At 39.8% G+C, this 23910-nt stretch overlaps 1 protein-coding gene across 1 annotated transcript in view; it reads left to right on the plus strand.

The window, feature by feature from the left end:
• CENPC (centromere protein C) overlaps positions 1-23910 on the plus strand; it is a 375071-nt gene that overhangs the window by 210158 nt on the left and 141003 nt on the right. Inside the window, exons 11-12 of the mRNA XM_053703270.1 lie at positions 18396-19492; positions 20388-20651. Coding sequence (XP_053559245.1) covers positions 18396-19492; positions 20388-20651 — 1361 coding nt within the window. The remainder of the gene's footprint in view (positions 1-18395; positions 19493-20387; positions 20652-23910) is intronic.

The following is a 23910-nucleotide window of genomic DNA, read 5'->3' on the forward strand; positions in this document are numbered from 1 at the left end:
GCCTTAAATAGGGCTAGTGAGTTCACTTCCTTAAAGGTACAGTATGAAAAGAGATGAATCCCTGACAATATTTGATAACGTAAGAAGGCAGGGTCACAGTGTGGCTCCTTTATCTTTATAGAATCTAGGGTAATACCCTCGGAAAGGGCCCTTGCATTTGTGTGAGATGAGGCTCTGTCAGATTGGAACAGTCAGTTCATTTAGCAAGAGATTGAGGCAGGCTTTTTTGGCGCGTCTCTCAAGTGCAGGGGCGGTCCTGCATGGCACTCCATGACCGGGTGTGGCCTCTGTAATTTCCTCTTTCTCGACCTGCGTTCGGAGGAGACGAAAGCTGTTTCTTGTAGTCCGGGTCATAGGAGGTGGTGAGTGCCCCGGCCATTGGGATATAAAGGTGCCATTTAACTTTTTATCAAGTCTGTAAGCTATAGATGACTCTGATATGTTAGAGGATACTCCCTCTTTATCTAAACCTATTAACTGTGTATATTGTGAGGATGTTCCAGTTGAACCGCCTATGCAACTCTGTTCCACATGCTTTGACAATATTGCTATGTCCAAAAAGAATAAAATAATTAGTACGACTGAGCCGTCCACCTGCAATCATCTCCGATTACACAAGTAGTTCCCCCAGGGCAGTACTAATCCTCCCGCGGGAGGGGCCCTTTGGCCGCCAGACTTCGCAGATCAGTTACAGACGGCAGTTTCTTTGGTGGTTGTCGCCAGATCATCTGTCCCAGGGGACTTGTTTCTGCAGACCCTCGTGGGTGATAGTGACAACAGATACCAGCCTTCTGGGGTGGGGTGCAGTTTGGAACTCCCTGAAGGCTCAGGGTCTTTGGACTCAGGTGGAGTCTCTACTTCCAATCAATATTCTGGAACTGAGAGCAATATTCAATGCGCTTCAGGCGTGGCCTCAGTTGGCTTCGGCCAAATTCATCAGATTTCAGTCGGACAACATAACGACTGTGGCATATGTCAATCATCAGGGGGGAAGAAGGAGTTCCTTAGCGATGATAGAAGTATCCAAGATAATCAGTTGGGCAGAGGCCCACTCTTGTCATCTGTCAGTGATCTACATCCCAGGGGTAGAGAACTGGGAAGCAGATTTTCTAAGTCGACAGACTTTTCATCCGGGGGAGTGGGAACTTCACCCGGAGGTATTTGCCTCATTGATTCTCAGATGGGGCAGACCGGAATTGGATTTGATGGCATCTCGTCAGAATGCCAAGCTTCCAAGATACAGATCCCCGGTCAAGGGATCCTCAGGCCGAACTGATAGATGCTTTGGTTGTTCAGCCTAGCTTATGTGTTTCCGCCGTTTCCTCTCCTCCCACATGTGATTGCTCGAATCAAACAGGAGAGGGCTTCAGTGGTCCTGATAGCGCCTGCGTGGCCACGCAGGACTTGGTATGTGGATCTAGTGGACATGTCCTCTCTGCCACCGTGGAAACTTCCGTTAAGACAGGACCTTCTCATTCAAGGTCCTTTCCAACATCCAAATCTAATTTCTCTGCAACTGACTGCGTGGAGATTCAACGCTTGATTTTATCAAAGCGAGGATTCTCTGATTCAGTTATCAATACTTTGATACAGGCTAGAAAGATCTATCATAAGATATGGCATAAATATCTTTATTGGTGTGAATCCAAGGGTTACTCATGGGGTAAAGTTAGGATTCCTAGGATTTAGTCTTTTCTCCAAGAAGGATTGGAGAAAGGGTTATCAGCAAGTTCCTTAAAGGGACAAATTTCAGCTTTGTCAATTCTGTTTCACAAATGTTTGGCAAATGTATCAGATGTTCAGTCTTTTTGTCAGGCTCTATCTAGAATTAAGCCTGTATTTAGACCTATTACTCCTCCCTGGAGTTTGAATTTAGTTCTTCGAGTTCTGCAAGGGGTTCCGCTTGAACCTATGCATTCCATAGATATTAAACTATTATCTTGGAAAGTTCTGTTTTTGGTTGCTATTTCTTCTGCTCGAAGAGTTTCTGAGCTTTCAGCATTACAGTGTGATTCGCCTTATCTCATATTTCATTCTGGGTTCCTTCCTATGGTTGTTTCGAATAAGAATATTAATCAGGAAATTGTTGTTCCTTCCTTGTGTCCTAATTCTTCTTCTAAGAAGGAGCGTCTGTTACATAACTTGGACGTGGTCCGTGCCTTAAAGTTTTACTTACAGGCAACTAAGGATTTCTGTCAATCATCTTCATTATTCATTGTTTATTCTGGAAAGCGTAGGGGTCAGAAAGCTATGGCTACCTCTCTTTCTTTTTGGCTGAGAAGTATCATCCACCTGGCATATGAGACTGTTGGACAACAGCCTCCTGAAAGAATTACGGCTCATTCTACTAGGGCTGTGGCTTCCACATGGGCTTTTAAAACGATGCATCTGTGGAACAGATTTGTAAGGCTGCGACTTGGTCGTCCCTTCACACTTTTTCCAAATTTTCCAAATTTGATACTTTTGCTTCTTCTGAGGCTGGTTTTGGGAGAAAGGTTCTTCAAGCAGTGGTGCCTTCCGTTTAGGTTCCTGTCTTGTCCCTCCCTTTCATCCGTGTCCTATTGCTTTGGTATTGGTTTCCCACAAGTAAGGATGAAATCCGTAGACTCGTCATATCTTTGTAAAAGAAAACTAAATTTATACTTACCTGATAAATTACTTTCTTTTACGATATGACGAGTCCACGGCCCTCCCTGTTATTTTAAGACAAGTTTATTTTATTTTTTGAAAACTTCAGTCACCTCTGCACCTTTTTAGCCTTTCCTTTTCTCTTCCTATAACCTTCGGCCGAATGACTGAGGGTGGAGGGGAAGGGGAGGGGCTATATATACAGCTCTGCTGTGGTGCTCTTTGCCACTTCCTGTTAGCAGGAGGTTAATATCCCACAAGTAAGGATGAAATCCGTGGACTTGTCATATCGTAAAAGAAAGTAATTTATCAGGTAAGCATAAATTTAAAAAGTACAAGACGACAGAGGGGCGCTTCATGTGTGGTATAATCAGATGGTATGATACAAAACAAACAGAATGGAGCCAAATGAGTACTCATATACTTTTGAAGCACACCTATGTTTACAAGTGCTGTGTGGAAACAGCCAATAGGCTGACGATAGTGTATCTACAGGGGGTGTGTTAAGGCAGCCAATGAGCTGACATTAGTGAGCATGTGAACCCTAAATGCTGTGTAAATTAAACCTCTTTGTAGCGGACCTAGTTACATGTATCTAGCAAGAACGGATACATAAATATAATGTCCGTAGTGAAGTACATGCATATTGAGCATTTAGTGTCAAACCCGAAAGTATATTTTAATGACACGCAAATCAGTAAGAGAACGAGAATATCAATATTCTATGCTATATACTGGATTGGATGCGCTGACTCATATAATAATTTTGGAAATAAATACCAAATTGTTGTGTTTGGGAGAACCCTATAATCTCTCTAAACTTAACGTGATGTATATGTGAACAGACACGCTCTTCGAAGGGATGCTATTTATCTAAAATAGAATGAATAAATAGTGATGACTATGTGTTTGATGGTATATAGTCTAATAATAAAAATACTAGCCTATTAGAAAGCACAGAGTAAAAAAACAAAAACACCCTATTTAGAGGCGTGCAACTCCAAAGTGAAAATATCAAAAATAGAGTCAAATAATCCATAGAGGACCACGAATGGTCAGATATATAAAAACAAATAATATAACTATATCTAAAAGTGGATTGACCAAGAGATAATAATATATCCAATATATATCAAAGTAAACCCTAAAGAATCCTACCATATCAAGACATAAAATAAACAACTAAACTAAAATAGCAAATAATAAAAGTATCCAAAAATTAACAACCCTAACAAAACACGCGGTTAACTACCACCTAGACTAAATAATTATTTAAGTCAAAAGACTATAGATAATCTGATAGTACAATTCTATATAGAATGATTTAAAAAAGGGACATCCTTCTTGAGACCATCTTGGGAAATTGTGACCATGGATGCAAGTCTATCAGGATGGGGAGCTGTTTGCGGTGCCAGTAGGACACAGGGCAGATGTACTCGAAGTCGAGTCTACCTATAAATATTCTGGAACCTTGAGCGATATTTAACGCTCTGAGGGCTTGGCCCCTCCTGGGGTTGTCCCGATTCAAGGGGGAATGAGAAGTTCCCTAGCCATAAGGGAAGTATCTCGGATTTTGGAATGGGCAGAGACTCACAATTGTTCGCTCTCAGTGATCCACATTCCGGGTGTGGACAACTGGGAAGCAGATTTTCTGAGCAGACAGACGTTTCATCCAGGGGAATTGTCTCTCCATTCCGAGGTGTTCACGGAGATCTGCAACAGATTGGGGACACCGGAGATGGATCTCATGGCATCCAGACTCAATTTCAAGCTACCCAGATAGGGTCGCGGTCCAGGGATCCCCAGGCGGAACTGATAAATGAGAATCAAAAAGAAGGCGCTCCAATGGTGCAGAATGTTACAACGAAATATTGAATATCACTCCCAGAAAAACACCCTCTCTATAGATGGATACTCACAGAGAGAGTGCACTATAATGCAGTGCTATTTGTACAGGCTGGATTGATCAGAGCCCAGCAGCTAGCTCCCACAGGAAACAACTTGACCTCAATCCTGTAGTAATGGATAGGAGAACAGGGAAAGGGGAAAAAACGCACTCCAATAGTGCAGACGGTCACTATGATACAGCATAAATCCCAATAGTAAATCCCCACTGAGACTGGATACTCACATAGGCCTAGATTTGGAGTTCGGCGGTAAAAGGGCTGTTAACGCTCCGCGGGTTTTTTTCTGGCCGCACCATAAATTTAACTCTGGTATCGAGAGTTCAAACAAATGCTGCGTTAGGCTCCAAAAAAGGAGCGTAGAGCATATTTACCGCAAATGCAACTCTCGATACCAGAGTTGCTTACGGACGCGGCCGGCATCAAAAACGTGCTCGTGCACGATTCTCCCATAGGAAACAATGGGGCAGTTTGAGCTGAAAAAAAACCTAACACCTGCAAAAAAGCAGCGTTCAGCTCTTAACGCAGCCCCATTGTTTCCTATGGGGAAACACTTCCTACGTCTGCACCTAACACTCTAACATGTACCCCGAGTCTAAACACCCCTAACCTTACACTTATTAACCCCTAATCTGCCGCCCCCGCTATCGCTGACCCCTGCATTACACTTTTAACCCCTAATCTGCCGCTCCGTAAACCGCCGCCACCTACGTTATCCCTATGTACCCCTAATCTGCTGCCCTAACATCGCCGACCCCTATGTTATATTTATTAACCCCTAATCTGCCCCCCACAACGTCGCCGACACCTGCCTACACTTATTAACCCCTAATCTGCCGAGCGGACCTGAGCGCTACTATAATAAAGTTATTAACCCCTAACATAGGGGTCGGCGATGTTAGGGGTAGCAGATTAGGGGTACATAGGGATAACGTAGGTGGCGGCGATTTGCGGTCGGAAGATTAGGGGTTAATTATTTTAAGTAGCTTGCGGCGACGTTGTGGGGGGCAAGTTAGGGGTTAATAGATATAATACAGGGGTCGGCGGTGTTAGGGGCAGCAGATTAGGGGTACATAAGTATAACGTAGGTGGCGGTCGGCAGATTAGGGGTTAAAAATTTTAATCGAGTGGCGGCGATGTGGGGGGACCTCGGTTTAGGGGTACATAGGTAGTTTATGGGTGTTAGTGTACTTTAGGGTACAGTAGTTAAGAGCTTTATAAACCGGCGTTAGCCAGAAAGCTCTTAACTCCTGCTATTTTCAGGCGGCTGGAATCTTGTCGTTAGAGCTCTAACGCTCACTGCAGAAACGACTCTAAATACCGGCGTTAGGAAGATCCCATTGAAAAGATAGGCTACGCAAATGGCGTAGGGGGATCTGCGGTATGGAAAAGTCGCGGCTGTAAAGTGAGCGTTAGACCCTTTAATCACTGACTCCAAATACCAGCGGGCGGCCAAAACCAGCGTTAGGAGCCTCTAACGCTGGTTTTGACGGCTACCGCCGAACTCTAAATCTAGGCCATAGGCTGCACACTATAATGCAGTGCATGTAACACAAGCTGATGTATCAGAGCCAACCAGCTGACTCACTCCAGGATACACAATCCACAGTAAATTCCTCAAATAAAAGTTCACAAACCAATAAAACTGAAATATCCCTAGAAGTAGGATATAAGTTATTAAATAAAATCAATACAATATATCTCTGCTATGTGTTTCAAGGTGCTAGTGGCACCTTTTCATCAGTGGCACCTTTTCATTAATTAATCTTCTGGCACTATTTATACCGTGATATTTATCCTACTTTTCCTTGTTCCCTTGGCAGAATGACTGGGGGATGATGGGAGTGGGGGAGGTATTTAAGCCTTTGGCTGGGGTATCTTTGCCTCCTCCTGGTGGCCAGTTTCTTAATTCCCACAAGAAATTAATGAAGCAGTGGACTCTCCTCCCACAGATGGAAATGAAATTATCAGGTAAGCATAATTTATGTTTTTGTCAGGACAGCACATAAAAACCACTGATTGATTATTAGCTTTTTGTTTTCTTCAGTGGGAGTATGTCAGACTTCTGGCTACTTTCTTTCTGATCTGTCATTCCTTTCCTATTACATTTTAGTTAAAATGTTGCCTTTCTTTAGTTAGTTAATCCATTCAACAGCACTAGTTGCGCAACGCAGCTGTGCGAATAGTACTGCTGATTGGATCACCATCAGTTGCTGCTTTGGACCAGTAGTGCCTTTTTAGTCCTGAGTGGTATTTTAACTATTTGTTTAACCCTTTTGTGGAGGCTAAACACATAGTTGCAGTGTTGCATTTCTCATTATCAGTCCTTAAATGTGTATAACTGGCCAGATTCAAATACAAATGCAATCTGACCTGTAACAGGTGCTTCAGGGTAGAGCAGAGATCACTGACTTCTGTGAAATATGGAATGTTTACATTAGCTGCATCAGGGGAAAAAAATATTGACGGCAACTGCTGGAGTATCCCTTACCAATGCTCCATGTACCCCCAGGGTACATATACCTCAGGATGAAAAACAAAGACTTCATATTTGTACCCTCTTTATAATTAGGTGGATAGTACTATCTCCTCTTTGGCTAGGTGAGCTGCTGTTCCTTTAGAGGACAATACCTCATTCAAGGATCCAGTGAACAGAAAGCTTGAAAGCCTTTACAGACAATCCTTCTAGCTGCTATGCTTTGTTTCATCCAGCTGTCATTCTAGCATGCATTGCTCCAGGTACTGCAATTTGGTGTCACATTTCTGATCTTATATCCCAAGAAGCTTCCCTTGAAGAAATTAGGAATTGTTTGAGGTTGGTCAAGACTGCAAAACAGTATATGTGATGCAGTTGTTGAAATGACTTGCATTAAATCAAAAAGTGCTATGACTGTTACGGCTAATGGAGCCTTATGGCTAAAGTCATAGTATGCTTTTATGGTATCTAAAAGCAGATTTCTTTCCCTTCCTTTCCAAGGGAATATTTTGTTTGGACCTGCACTGGATACTATTATTGAAACAGTTACTGGAACTTAGGGCAGTGTTAAATTCACTGGAAGTGATCACTCCTTTTGTCAATCCAAGGCACAAAGATCCTCCTCTCCAGTGTCTCAAAAGTCAGACACCTCAAAGTCAACCTGGAATTGTAGTTCCTCCAAACAGGATACAAACCCTTCTCCAAATCCCCTGAACCAGATGGGATTTGGTTGGGAGGGCAGATTGAGCTTTTTTTTCAGCAGGCTTGAGAGTAGTTGATTCAGGAACCTTCAGGTACTGAACATACTATATCAGGGGTACCATATAGGCTTTTGATCTTGCTCTCCTCGAGGAAGATTCCTGCCATCTCATAGGCCCAAAGATCATATAAAGGTCAGAGCCTTCTTGTCATGTGTATCAGACCTATAAGCTATGAGAGTAATTACACAGGCCCCTTAAGAGGAGCAGAATTAAGGGTTCTATTCCAATCTTTTCATAGTTTCAAAGAAAGAAGGGGGGTTTGAGGCCCATTTTGGATTTCAAACCTCTAAACAGATTTATGAAACTTCTGACAAAATGGAGACAGTTTGCACTATTCTTCCTTTAGTTCAGGAGGGTCAGTTTATGTCTACCATAGACTTCAATTTTTTTTCCATATCCCTATTCACAAGGATCATACCTCTCTCCAGATGGCAAAGGAACATACAAGAAAAGTTAATTTCCTTCATATTCACAGTTCGGAAATCAATTTCCCAAAGAATTCTCTAATTCCTCAAACCAGGGTTTCAATCCTAGGTTTCATTATAAATTCAATGAAACTCAATCACAGATCACTGCAAAACAAGAAGGGGTGTACTCCACTCGCTTTTTCTTTAGTTCTTTAACGCATTTAAATAGCAGGCCCTATAGTAGTTTGATGCTGTACCATTTGCCAGATTCAATTTATGTCCTCTACAACTTAAAATGTTGCAGCAGTGGAACAGATAACAAGGATCTGCCGCAAAAGATCTCCTTAGACTTCAAGACAAGGCAGTCCCTAACATTGTAGCAGACTCGCCAATCTTTTATTTAGAGGGCCTGCTTTCTCCGTCCAAATTGGGTGGTGATCAACCCTGACATTAGCAATTTGGTTTGGGGTGCAGTCTGGTGGTTACAGAATTTGCATGTAGTTTGACCTCCTTGGGGGAAGAGGCTACCAATTAACATCTTGAAACTCTCTGCAATCTTCAGGGCCCTCCAGAGCTTGCCCTTATTAAGACCGGAATAATTTCTGAGGTTTCAGTCAATGTCACTGAGGTGGCTTACATTAATCATCAAGTGCCTTAGCAATGAAAGAGGAAGCTCATATTCTTACTTGGGCAGAACAACATCATTACATGATTTCAGCAATCAACATTCTGTGTGTGGACAACTTTTGAAGTGGATTTTCTCATTTGTTAATACCTTCACCCTGGTGAATGGTCCCTAAATCAGGAGATATTCAACCAGATTGGAGATCATTGGGGCAGGCCAGACATAGATCTCATGGCTTCATTCTTAAATCGCAAGCTACCCCAGCACTGTGTCAGATCTTGAGAACCACAGTTAACTTTCATCAATGCTTTAGTAATTCCGTAGTCTTTCGATCTGATTTACAACTTTCCTTCTTATGTGTTGCTATGCAGGGTAATAGCTAGGATAAAATAAGAATGAGCCTCTGTAATACTGATTGCTCCAGCATGGCCTTGCAGGACTTGGTATGCAGATTTAATCCAAATGTCCACCAGCCAGCATCTTCCTCTAAGGTAGGACCATCTCAAGATCTCAAATCTCTAAATTTGACTGCATGGCTATTGACCACCTTATGTTTTAGAGAGTTCTTCAGACTCCACCTTTTGAACCTATGCATGGTCTTGATATTCAATTGTTATCTTAGAAGGCTCTTTTTCTCTTGGTAATTTTCTCAGCTAGAAGAGTGCCTGAACTTTCTGTCCTATCCAGTGATTCCCCTCCACTTGGTAGCGGGACAGTCTCCACAGGGCAAATTTTTGCTCATTCAACTAGAACAGTTTAAATCGCTTGGGCTTTTGTGAATGAAGTTTACTTTTAACAAATTTCTAAGGCAGCCACTTGACCCTCTTTATTTTTAACTTTTATCAAGTTCTACCATTTTACATGTTTGCCTCTTCTGAGGCTGCTTTTTTCTGAAGAGTTCTGCAGGCCATTGTGCCTATTTAGTGCCAAACCTGCCTTAAAGGGAACAGGTCACTGTAAAATTGCTGTGATATGACTTCTAAAGTGCCCCCCGTCCCACTGGCTTCATTGTGATGCCATCACTCATGCCTGTGGTGACATCACAGGGAGTTCTTACCTTGGCTGGTGATGGGGGCGTAGACTGTAGTCCCCTTTCCCACTGTAGTGTGGGGCTTTCATGGATCTGTATCAAAAGGGCGACAACCCAGTAGAAAGACACATTGTTGTTCTCCACACTTTGATCTTAGTGAATTGACTCCACTCACTGCTAAATTTACCCCAAAATTCTTCCCATCTCCTTTCAAAGTGATAACAATGGGGCATAAGTTCATAATGGTGTTTTTTGTTAATGAGCTTTTTGTGGAATGTTTGATTTAACCCCTTTGTTGTGGTACTATAATGTTAACTGTAAACACTATAAGTAAAAGTTAAATCACGTGATTTTCACTGCGATCACGTGATTTCAAGGCCGGGATTGGATCATGGGGAACTGCCTACGGTGCTAGGCACACCCCTCCAGGCCGATTTTTCACAAATTGGGAAGCTGCAGAATGCACTATATGGTAGTACGCTTCATGCCGTCCTAATAGCTTTAAAGATCAGCTGTGTTAGAACGAAATGGAATGTCTTAACTGTGTGAAGGGGTTAAAAAACGGATTGTCTCTTGTTAATAAAAGCAAAATAATTGGTTACTATGTAAAGGGAGATTTTTTTTTCTCTTCACTATCTTTCTTTTTATGTATAGCAAGATGGGCAAGTAAGTATTTTTGATTACTTGTGTACAATACATGTGTATACAATAGAGGGGTGTCAGAAGTGAATGGGCATGATAAAAACATTACTTGCATACATAGATACACACGCAGACACACAAATGTGTTATTCATCCCATATGGATGTCCAAAAATATGTCTCCTAAATGTTTTGACTAACAAATTTGTCAAGCCATTAGCTAGAAAATGGAATTTGTTAAATGTAATAATAAAATGCATTTTACTTTTTTGTACACTCAAATGTCTCTTTAATCAGGGGGTATACTTTAGTGAGTCACTGATAACCGTTGAGAGATTTTACTTTTCACAGGCATATGGAACATATCTAGATATGCTCTCTGTGCCTGCATACATTACAAGTTGTCACTGAAACAGTACTTTTTTCTTAAGGTGATGAGTCTCCACGAGTCCTTACTATTCGGAATTCCCACCTGGCCACCAGCAGGAGGCAAAGACACCCTACACCAGAACTTTTAATCCCTCCAACTTCATAGTATTTTCTTTGCATCTCTAAGAAGCAGGTGAAGTATTGATGAAACATTAATCAGGAGATTGTCATTCCTTCCTTATCCAAATCCAAGGAATTTAAAAGAGCGGTTATTGCAGGATTTAGATGTGATTAGAGCTTTATATTATTCTCTACAAGCTATTAGTTAATTTAAACAATCTTCCAGTGACTGACATTATCCATATGGTTTCCAACAGTAGAGCTACTAATAGATTTTGTTCCTTTCTTCAGTCTGAAATGCAGAGAAAGTCTAAGTAGAACAAAAAGTCATCTTCCAATTCCATGTCGACGAAGATGCTGACCCCGACCCAGAATAGTTTATTTTAGGGGCAGATTGAGCCTTTTTCAGGACAGGTCACAGTCTGTTTAGGACCTTTGAGTACTAGATATAGTGTCTCAGGGTTACAGAATAGGGTTTTGGTCATGGACTCATTGGGTGGAGGTTTCTTCTGTCACATGTTCCAAAGATTCCAGAGAAAGAAAAATGCACTTTTCAGTGTGTTCAGGAGCTAGTGCTCATGGGAGTGGACGTCCGTGTTACTCCTTTTCAACAAGGTCAGGGTTTCTACTCCAATCTTTTCATTGTCCTGAAGAAGGGAACCTTCAGACCTCTTTTGAATCTGAAAACATTGAGCAAGCTTTTGAGAGTTGCTTCTTTCAAGAAAGAAACTATCAGAACTATTCTTTCTTTAGTTCAACATGGTCAGTTTATGACCACAATGGATTTACATGATGCAAATCTACATATACCTATTTACAAGGACCGTCATCAGTTTCTTTGGTTTGCTTTTCTGGACAAAAGCTACCAATTTGTTGCTTTTCCTTTTGGAGTACCTAAGGTGCCCAGAATCTTTATCAAGGTTCGGGGGGCTTTGTTGACAGTCATCTGGGCACAGAGCCTGGACAACATTTTTGTCCAGACACCATCTATACCTGTAGCAACATCTCGCACCAACAAACTATTGTTGTATCTTCACAATCATAGCTGTAAGGTAAATGATTCCAAGAGTTCTCTGGTTCTGTAGATAAGGGTCTTCTTCTTATGAGTGATTATAGACTCTTTGGCCATGCACCTGTAGTTTATTGAGCAATGCAAACTCAAATTTCAGTTCTTTGGCTCATCCTTCAGTGGCTCAGTACATGAAGGTAGTAATTTGATTCATAAAGCTTACTTGGATGTGGGACAGTCTCCTTCTCTATGTATCACAGCTCATTCTACACGTTCTGTCTCTATTTCATTGGAAATCAAGAATGCGGCTTCAGTAGATCAGATTTGCAAGGCAGCATCTTGGTCATCATTACACACTTTTACCAGTTTCACAGTTTTGATATTTTTGCGTACACTGAAGCTGCTTTTGACAGGAAAGTTATTCAGGCTGTAGTGTCTAGTAAATAGGTGCCTGCATTTATTTTTTGTACCAGCCATTTTTTGTGGGCTCCACAGCTTAGGTATTTAGTTCCCAAGCGCAAGGAATTGTGGTCTCTCGCCACCTTAAAAAAGAAAACCTAATTTATGCTTACCTGATAATTAATTGGAAATATTATATTAAATAAAATATTTTATGCTGTGATAGTATATTTTTTTTTTTTTTTTTTTTGTTAAATATTTTTTTATTGAAGTCGTAATCAAATACAACATATACAAGGTATGCCCGAAAGATTTACAAATAGATGTATACATAGTACCATGAGCAGAGTAATAAATTCACATATTTCAAGCGTAGTTATCAAATGCAGGCTGTCCAATAAGGAGACTTCAGTTTTATCATAGAGTACATTAACAGTAACAGAAGCAAAAATGAACCTCTCCCAGCTAAATAAAAGAAAAATTAAGGTATCTACTCATATAAGAATAGGGCTAGGGGGAGGGATAGCTCTAAAGTTTTATGGGGAAGGGGGATGCAGCGGACAAGAGCCGCTCGATATAAAATAGGAGGGGGGGGGGAGGAGGGCAGAGCCAGATAGTATGTAAATTTGGTAAATGTACTAAGGGTTTAGAGCTTGTGAGTACTTTATTAAACAGATTTATAATGATATTATTTAGAAACATCTAAGTAGTGTATTTTTCGTCTGGAGACTAACAAGCTTAGCTCTCTATCACCATGTATGCCATTAAGTATTATGTATATGTCTCAGATCAAGCTCATTAATTCAAATATTATGCTGAGCCATGCCTTCCCAGTGAACACGGCCCAGCAGTGTCTACAATATCTAAGAGTGAGATTATAAATCATGCTGTTGCAGGTAAAGGAAAAGACACATGACATAACCCTGGTGTATAACAGCATGAAATTTTAAATTTAAAGTTACTGGCATATTTTAAGGTTGAAATATAGGATGTTTTTAAGAATAAGTAGACCGATTCTGAATCAGTAAACATTGAGCTATGTCCATAAATTGACTAAGTTAAATATTACCTATAATCACAACTAAGGGCTTAATTAGTCTTATAGGAACATATTATATAGGTGTCCTTTATGCTGAGACAGGGGGACAGAGCTTTGTTATAAACATATATCTTTAGTTTCTATAAATATGCAAAACTAACAGATACAACCATTAAATAAAACTATACTATAATATAGCAGCTGCATGACACTTCTGAGCCTTCTATACCTTAATAGTTGCAGCAGAGTAAATAATACCTTCAGCTAGCCAGACATAGGATGATAGAGCAGGGATCAGTAATGCTCAGTTCATCAAATATGAAAATACTTGAGTAGAGCTTATAAGTTAACAGTGACTAGCTAATATTACAAGCATTACAAACACTTCAAATAAGGGGTAATATGAGAACAAAGTTAAATTAAGACCATGTGGATATAATAAAAACACCACATCAGACATGTTAATCATATCGTCATTAATGAGGGTAAATTTTGCTAGGTAACATGACTCCCAGCATAGTACCAATACACCACTCAGTCTTCTAAAGAACTAACTCAGTCTAGGAGACCAAGGGATCATAAATTACAACATGAAATTAGAATCCTAAACATGTTAGAACTAATATCGCAAAAGGGACATATGAGAAATAGCATCAACTGTGCAACTAAAAACCAAGAGACTGATAGAGAATGTGATAAACATGAGTCAATAACCATGAACTAAACATGTTGTTTAAGATAAAGTTGCTTTCATTAAGGTGTCATAATATAGTTATCTTAAAGGAACTGTCCAGCCAATTTGCTAAGGTTCCAGGGTTTTAAAAATAAAGCTGTCGGTGTCGGCATCAGTTAAGCAGTAATCTCAAAGGTTAAAGAGCTCTAGCCGACTCCAACTTTGTGATGTAGCCGTGAGGGGTCATCTGTGTGTGCCATGCGACAGAATACTCGATCGTAACTGGTGAGCAACTCCTGATGTTGCCGGTCTAGCATAACTACGGGAGTCCGCTGATTAAAATAAAGGATGTAAGGTTGACATTCATCTTTGTTCCCACTAGTTATGTTATTATGGAAAATTAGCACCCTTAATGGTTTGGTAGAGAATTGACTCACAGAGACCTTCTGTGTCAATTTGGTCTTTTTATCACATAGCAGTGTATTGCCTTCTAGCTGTACGTGTATGAGAGCAGTGAGTGCTTCAAGATGTGTAAGGGATCGGAGCTCCTCTCGGTTCCCAACCTCAGAGGGGCAGCTTACCGGATCTTTCCCTAAGAGGGTCTCCCTCGGCTCATTCCATTGCTTGATTTCAAGCACTCGATGGCGGGCTACTTCCCCCCAAGCAAGGCTGTCGCAGTATGGGGCAAGATCTGTGGTAGGACTAAGCACAACCCTGGTGAGATCCTCTGTAGCCACTGCAGTCAGTTCTTCCGGAGAGTCGGATTGATCTCTATAAGTCGGCAGTGGAGCGCTTTCTGTCTCGTTGCATGCTGGGGTCTTAGAGTGTGTCATGCCGAGCTTTATGGCATCTAACACGCTAGTAAATCCGGCAGACATTCTAGCCTCCATCTCATTTAGGGCTGCCTGTATGGCGATATAACATTCCTCTTCACCTGGTGCCATAATGAAAGCGTAAATGTGAAAAGCAAGTGAAAATCTTTAAAAATATATACAGTCCTCGCCAAGGGATCCTTTCCTCAGGCTGGCTCAGGTTGTAGAGCTTTTTCAGGTAGTTAGCTTATGCTGTGAAGCATAAGACTGAGCCGCCATTTTATGTGTACTGAGTCACAGCTCTCCAGGGAAAAAGACGCAGTTTTTATGTAACAAAAGTCCCATCAAGTAGAAAAACAATCTGAGTATGAGTTTATTTGCAATTCGGGCTCTTTCTCCTCAGGTTTGCTAAGATCTGTCTCTGCAAAATCCGATAGATGTACATTAGCTGCAGGAGCTCCCTAATACACGTCTTGTCTTGTTGGCAGCTGGCTCCGCCCCCCCGTGATAGTATATTTCATTTTCTGTGGGGCTTGTTAATTGTAAGGGCTCACCCTTTTTTCATTGCATTGATAAACGTCAGATAAGTGTTACAAAGTGAAAAAACACAGAACCTTTATCCATGTTTCTTTTACTTGCCGGTTTTGTCTTTCAGCTTTATGCAGTCACTTTAGATTAATGTGGCCGCAAGCCTTTTTTTTGTCAGAGGAAAAAGGGGAGATTGAGCTTTAGGGACAGTGCAATGTATTTTCCCCCTCCCCTTAAGGACACCGCTACAGTTTGCTCAATGGTCCTATGATGGAATAATTCTGTCATTGGTCAATTAGGGGTTGAAGGGACTTGAAACCCAAAATATCTTTCATGATTCGGATAGAACATACTCTTTTAAATAACTTCCCAATTTACTAAAATGTGCTTAAAGCGACAGTCTACAATATAATTTTTATTGTTTTAAAAGATAGATAATCCCTCTTTTACCCATTCCCCAGTTTTGCATAACCAACGCTGTTAAATATTAATATACTTTTTACCTCTGTGATTACCTTGTATCTAAGAACCTTCTTCCAGCCCCCTGATCACATGACTGTGACTGTTTATTATCTATTGACTTGCATTTAATATTGTCTTGTGCTAAATCTTAAATAACTCTCCGGGCGTTAACACAGTGTTATCTATATGGCTCACGTGTACTTTCAGTCTCTTGTTGTGAAAAGCAATTTAAAAAGCATGTGATAAGAGGCAGCCCTCAAGGTCTTAGAAATTAGCATATGAGCCTACCTAGGTGTAGTGTCAACTCAGAATACCAAGAGAACAAAGCAAATTTGTTGATGAAAGTAAATTGGAAAGTTGATTAAAATTACATGCCCTATCTGAGTAATGAAAGTTTAATTTTGACTAGACTGTCCCTTTAATTCTTTTGGTATTCTTTGTTGAAGGAGCATCAATGTACTACTGGGAGCTTGCTTAAAACATCTGGTAAACCAATTATAAGAGGCAGACACTAATCCTCAGATAGGTCCTAGCTGTGCACTACTGCTCCTGAGCCTACCCAGGTATGTTTTCAACAAAGAGAACAAATTAAATTAGATAATAAAAGGAATTTGGAAAAGTGTTTAAAATTGTATGCTCTATCTGAATCATGAAAGAAAATGCTTTTAATGTGTTCCCATTTTACATGCTGATTAAATTGGTTCCAAATAGCCCCTTTAGCTTTATTTTGAATAATTTGAATAGCTGCTTTTGCCTGTTGAAACTGACATCTATACTTAAAATTGTAGGTATCAGCAGAAGAAATTACACTACTCGCGGATAATTGAGATCAGGAATTAAAATGTTCATTTTTAATTGCTTTTTCTAAGTATTGGTCTTTGCATATACTTTGATGATATAAGATAAGAAGGGCTTTGCGTATAAATCTAAAAGAACAATTTCCCATACATTTTATACTATGCAGCTGGTATAATAAGTCATTAGAAACACATTAAATATATATGAAACAGTGCTGCTTTAGCAGAAAAAAATGTTAAATCCAAGTAAACAAAAATAAAGAAAGACAGGTCATATTAAAAAATAAATTTAAAAAAAAAAACAGCAAACAACTTTTTCTTCCAAAATGAGCACTTAGAAATTCTTATGTAATACTTCAGGGAGCTAACATGCTAAGAACTTGATTTGCATTCTGCTTCTGAGCATGGGCAAGAAGAAGACTTCCTAATTCTCTAGCATTTACTGAACAGTAAGCCAGCTCTAGAAGATAGCGGACATTAAGCTATACAGGTAGCCCTCAGTTTACGCCGGGGTTAGGTTCCAGAAGGAATGGTTGTAAATCGAAACCATTGTAAATTGAAACCCAGTTTATAATGTAAGTCAATGGGAAGTGAGGGAGTTAGGTTCCAGGCCCCTCTCAAAATTGGCATAAGTAACACCTAATACATTATTTTTAAAGCTTTTAAATGAAGACTTTAAATGCTAAACATCATTATAAACCTAATAAAATAATCACACAACACAGAATATATAATTAAACTAAGTTAAATTAATAAAAACATTTGCTAAACAGCATTATAAACCTAATAAAATAATCACACAACACAGACTTTACGTGCATTTTTCTGCAAACAATTCTTTTTTATGCATTCCAATCTGGACTGATTTATAGATGGGAAGATCTTGTTCCTATGAAAGCTGCTCGATAGCTCAGGTCTAGATATACTGATTAATTTTTAGCTTGCTTGGCTGGCATATCTTTACTGCAACACAAGTGGACAGCTCCACCTACGGGCTATTTTAATCAAAGCACTGCTTTTCAAAAGCAGTCACATGACTGAAAAAAAAGGTTGTTATTCTGAAACGGTGCAAATTGAACCGTTGTAAACCGAGGGCCACCTGTATATGCCTCCCCGTAGAGAGCCCAACCACCTTGAAGGGCTGTGACATGAACTAATGAAGTTAAAAAATAAAATAAAAACATCCTTTTATAATTGCAGCATGTATTATTTGTCAAGTATAATCCAGGGCTTAGTGTTTTTTTTTATTACAACTATGAAAAAGATTATTTTATATCACTAATGCTTTAAAGGGAACAAGCCTGTTACTTCAAGAATGAACCAAGTCAAAAGCATTGATGGCAGCTAGGTTCAAATTTTTTTTTTCATGAGAGCACTAGCACTTTTTATGTAGTCACCAGATATGCACATTACTGAACACTATGTGCATATCATTATTATATACATTATTTTAATTATTACTGTTTATATAAGAACCAACATCTTAGCGCAACGCTGTAACATTAAGCATATAGTTATTTAGTAAAATGATCAGAATACACTTAAATAAATGGTAGAGGGCCCTGCCCTTGAGTCAATGTAAGCTGTAAACCATAAAATGATCAACAGAATGAGTGGACTTGTGGTCTTACATTCTAAATCTATATCTGCATCTTATATACTGTTTAGAGACTAAATTATGAATAGAAATTATTATTTGTTTTTGTTGTGTGTAGTTTAGTTTCGGATGTTAAGCTGGATCTTCCGGCTCCTGTTGCTTCTCTGCCTCCTGCCCAGCACGCTATAGAAGATGATGAATTTATAATAGATGAAGCAGACAGCCTAATTTTGAAGTCATGGATTTCAATTCCAAAAAAGGAAAAGCCACCGTCTAAAGTGCCAGTTTCAAAAACTGAAAAATCGCATTCAGACACAGGAATGAAAAAAATAGACCATGAAAGTAACAGATCTGGAGCTGGCATATGCAATGACAATGATCAACAAAAAAATGATATAGAAATAGCTAATGATTATGAGAAATTAGTTAATCAACCTGTACCAGATGGAAGCCCTCCCAAGGTGGCGAACGTTTTAAAATCATCAAAAAAAGACTTCAATTTAAGGAAAAAAACACCTTCAATAGAGACAGTATCAAAGAAAGATAGAGGCATAAGAACTGCAAAAAAGAATGTGATTGTTCCTAAAAAAACTCCATTAATCAAGCAACTTGATTTGCCGGATGAAAATGCTGATGAACATAGGTCAGAAGAAGACGTTAATGCTGCTACATCACCAATTAGAGATGCTGCTCTGAGAAATGAAGTTACTTCACAAACAAAAGTTTCAACTAGAGACAGTAATAATATTAATCCTATAAAGACACCGGTCAAACTTAGAAATCCTCAATTAGAGCAACCTGAAACAGAACGTGAATACATTGAGGAAGTAAATCAGTCAAAACAGGCATTGCCAAAAACATCTTTAAAAAAGGCTGGTTTGAAGGAAAAAGATACATCCCAAAGAGTAAAAAGCAAACCGGCAGTAAAAAAGAAAGGGCATAAAAAAGCAAGGACTCGTTCCAAAATTCTACAGTCACCGCTGTCTCCCTACAATAATTGTAATATACAGAATGTTGTAAGCCCTAATGCTCAGTCTGAAGAAAATATTGTATCTGGTGAGGAAAATAAGAGCAAACAAACACGATTCAAAGGTCGAAATTCTAGGAAAGACATTCCTTTGGAACAGGAATTTTCTTCAACTCCAGTTGATAAAAGTCGGAAGTCTGTAAATATGCACACAACCTTTTCTCCAGGAAAGCAGAATGCATCAAAAGGTGAGAATCTGTAGGAAAAACAGTAACTTGTACTTCAACACATTTAGAGAAGCTAAGTGAATTTAAAAGTGGTAAGTTTCAAACTTATAGTTTCATTATTCCACACTTATGGGCAAATTAATTGCCAAAAGACACTGAATATATTTAAAGGGACATTAAACCCAAAAAATGTCTTTCATGATTCCGATAGAGCATACAATTTAAAAAAAACTTCCTAATTTACTTCTATTACCTAATTTGCTTCATTCTCTTGATATTCTTTGCTGAAAAGCATATCTAGATAGGCTCAGTAGCTGCTGATTGGTCGCTGCACATAGATGCCTCCTGTGATTGGCTCACCAATGTCTATTTCTATTTATTCAACAAAGGATATCTAAAGAATGGAGAAAATTAGATAATAGAAGTAAATGTGAATGTTGTTTAAAATTGTATTCTCTATCTGAATCATAAAAAAAAATGTTTGGGTTTAATGTCCCTTTAAAGGGTCAGTAAAGTAAAAATTAAAATTACATGACTGATTAAGTTGAAGAGCATATTTTAGTAATCTCAGAGGGAGTAATGCACTGCCGAGAGATTGCTAGTGATTGGTGGTTTCACATATATGCCTCCTGTCATTGCCTCACCAGATATGTTCAGCAAACTTTCAGTAGTGCATTGCTACTCCTGAGGCTACTCTTCAACAAATGAATACTAAGAGAATGAAGCAAATTTGATAATAGAATTACATTTGAAAATTGTTTATGAAAAATTTCACTTTGACTTTACTTTCCCTTGTAATATTTTGTCTCACATGTTTAATAACTGTTTTATATAAAGATTTGAACTATGCATATGTCATTTTAAAAAACGAAAAGTCCCCAGAAACTTTGTTTTAATGGAACATTTAATTTTGCAGGCAAGATGGATAAACAAAAAATGCAGGGTGATATTATGCCAAATACAAAACAACTAAAACCATTTCATACAGAGGACAGTTTAGGACTGCAAACTCCAAGTATGGAAGGCAGGTTCCATGATGCTGCTGTGAAGACAGGTAGTCGCAGTCAACGGATACAGAAACCTCCTTCATCTTGGTGGATGGTTTCACCAACTACAATCAATACAACTTTTTCCATTGAAAACAAGTTACCTCAGAAACAATCTAAAAGAAACAGCAAATGTAAGTTGTTGCATTTCCTAGAGCTTGTTACTGTAGAAGTACCCAAATTACAGTATCAAAAGTGTATACCCAATGTATATGGAAGTATTTTTGAGAAAAGAACAAATGACTGACAAGTCTTCTTTTTTTTTTTTTTTTAATACCCAATTTTAATAATTGTTGTCAATGGAGCTGGTTATTCTTCCCAAGCTTTTGGAAATATTGTTTAGTTATTTATCAAAACATACCACCTACTCCATTAAAACAAAGCAGATCATGTTATACATGGTTAGTTTCAATGGGGCAGAATGAACAATATTGTATATGTTGCCATCTCCTTTAATCTACAGTATTTTCCTCTGATATGGTCTTTAAAAAAAGAACCCCCATAAAAACACAAATACCCAAACATTCTGGACTCCCCCCCCCCCCCCCAGTTCTTTCTTATTTTTCTGTAATTAGAAATTGTCTTTTACGAATGGATCTCTACTTATGGTTGAGTTAAAGACACATTGGGGTACATTGCAATATACTCCTAGAGGATTTATGCAGCTGAAGATACATTTCACATTGACATATTAAAGTTAGTGTTCTACACAGAAATATTTGCCATCCAGGTTGCATTAAGAAGTAGCCGGTTGAAACATTTCCTACTACAAGTTGAATTTGAGTAAAACGGAAGCTTATCCCCTAAACCTACCTGATCATGAATTAAACTCACTCAAAAAGCAGTACCATTTTCACTGGTCCCTAATAGGCCTAAAGCACCTTGGGGTGTTCCTGTCCCATGATATCAGGACGGTTTTAAGAAAGAATTTCCACACCTTTCTTGCCAATCTCCAGGCAGATTTATGCTCTAGAAAATATGATGAAAACTCCTGGTTTGGGAGAATTGTCGCAGTCAAAATGATGCAGCTCCCTAAATTAACATATCTTTTCAGATGCCTACCAATAAAAGTCCCACTCTCTTTGCTGAACAAATTCCAGGCGGTGATTAATAGATATATATGGAATGGGAAGAAGCCGCGCATTGCAGCGTCCCTATTACAGCGCCCAGTTCTAGCGAGCGGCTTGGGCCTCCCGAATATTAGAGTCTATTATGAAGCTGCCCTGTTAACGCATATTTCAGATTGGAATACAAAGGAGGATCCTCCTCACTGGTTGGAATTGGAGCAGGCCTCTATACCGGCCTACTTAACGCTTATGGACCTGATTTGGATTCCGGCCCACTGTCTCTCAGAATACCCGATCCATAACAAAATTGTACTGCATTGTAGAAATTCATGGCTATGCATCCGCCATCACAACCAAGTCTCCCCGCACCCCTCGCCCTACCACTCCATGTCGGGCCTCTTACTTGGCCTCCCATCTACAGGTCTAACTACACGTCAAGCCCTATCCGCTCTTCGAATCACAGATTTTATCTTAAGTGATAGACTGGTAGCGTTGGATGCCCTTGCTCAGAACTGCAACATACATCCCAAATTTCGATTCGATCTACTCAGACTTTCTTCTATTCTAAAATCATGGGGTTTTCTTCAGGCTCCCCTCAGATCACTGACTCCTTGGGAAGGACGATTGTCCGTGAACACGCAGCATATATCCCCCTTGTCCTTCCATTACCGAATCCTACTAGATGCCTCTGAACTTGTTAAAACAAGACATATGGAGGAGTGGGAAAGAGAATGGGGTATGACATTACCCACAGAGGTATGGGCGGATGCGATTCTACACACAAAGTCACCCATTCACTGTATCACACTCTTTGAGCTGTTTTATAAGCTTCTAACCAGATGGCATTATGTGCCAGCCAAATTGCATAAAATGTTTCCCAACAGCTCACCCCTCTGTTGGAGAGGCTGCCAGATGGTAGGTGACCCTCATCATATTTGGTGGGCATGTCCGGTAATAGCCCCTTTGTGGTCCAGGGTGGAAAGATTATGCTGGACTAGTCAGCTCCCTACCTTCGGAGACGGCTCTTGTTCATGCCGGTCTGCGTTCTTCTCCCGTGCCGGGCCGCATATTGTTTATAACAATCATGATGGCCGTCAAATTATCTATTGCAAGGAATTGGAAGAAGCCTGACAGCCCTTCTTGGCAAGGTGTGGTTCACCTCATTTCATATTTTCGCTCTATGGAAAGCTATGTCTACATCTCCCGTCAACAAATTGACCTATATGCTGTGACATGGGAGCCTTGGGACCTACTGGGAGAGAAATCGATTCTCCTGATCTGAAAAGTAGGCAGATGGCTCCTGAATTTATTATATTCTGCCTGGCGGAGACTTGCTTCCTCCCTTATACTACATTCCCCTTCCTGTCCCTATATGATACACCCTCCCCCCCCCCCAAATTTTTTTTTTCCTTTCCTCTCTCCATCTCTTCCTCCTCCCTCCTGTCCTTCCCCCCCCCCCCCCGCTCTCAATTCATGGCTGGTGACCTAGCATTAAGATTTATTTTATTTTTTTCCTTTAGTAATCCTGCTCAAATCTAGTTCTATATGTAATATCCTAGACTCTATTTGGACACTCAGATAAGGTTCCACAAACCAACTAAAATGGTTGATTTCTCACTGTTTTGTAGTTTATTGGTTCATGGCGTGAGCCCCTGTTTGCCATTCTCGCTGCCTGCCTATGGTAGGCTCATGTTGTACCTTGGCTCTTTGTTGTCAACGTTGAATTAACAGTGTTATTTATACACTGTATTGTATTGTATTATTTACTTTTCAATAAAAATCATTTAATTGGAAAAAAAAAAAAAAAAGTAGTAGCTGGTTGGGGCAGAGCTGTTAAGTATCACTTCCCTTCCCACAAAACCCCATTCATTCTCTTTGCCTCTAGTGCAAGGAGGAGGCAAAGTAATTAGGTGTCTGATAAAGATTCTTCTATCAAGATTTTGTTTTTGTTTTGAAGTCAGAGCAGGCTTGCTCTGATCTTCCATCGCAGTCTGGGTCTAGCTGTACTCCACGTTAGTCTCTTCAGTAGGGCAGTGGTGGCTTTAAAGCAGTTATGAACTTGTGAGGTGGGCCTTGCTATGTTTTCCTAACATGTTGCTGCCCTGGTATAGAAAGCCTGAGTAGCTTTACTCTAGTCTTTCTTTGTTTCACAGAACTCTGTGAGGAGCGGCATCCTCTCATGCCGGGTGAGCTGTCCTCCTGCCGGACGGCTGGATGCAGGTAAGTGCTTGGTCTTCTACATTTAAGGGACATGCACTTCTGAAAGGTTTTCTACTGCATTATTCTGGGACATATACTGTATATCCTGAGGCAGGATATCATAGGC

Source organism: Bombina bombina, chromosome 2 (genome assembly GCF_027579735.1).
Source record: "Bombina bombina isolate aBomBom1 chromosome 2, aBomBom1.pri, whole genome shotgun sequence".
Lineage (NCBI taxonomy): Eukaryota > Metazoa > Chordata > Amphibia > Anura > Bombinatoridae > Bombina > Bombina bombina.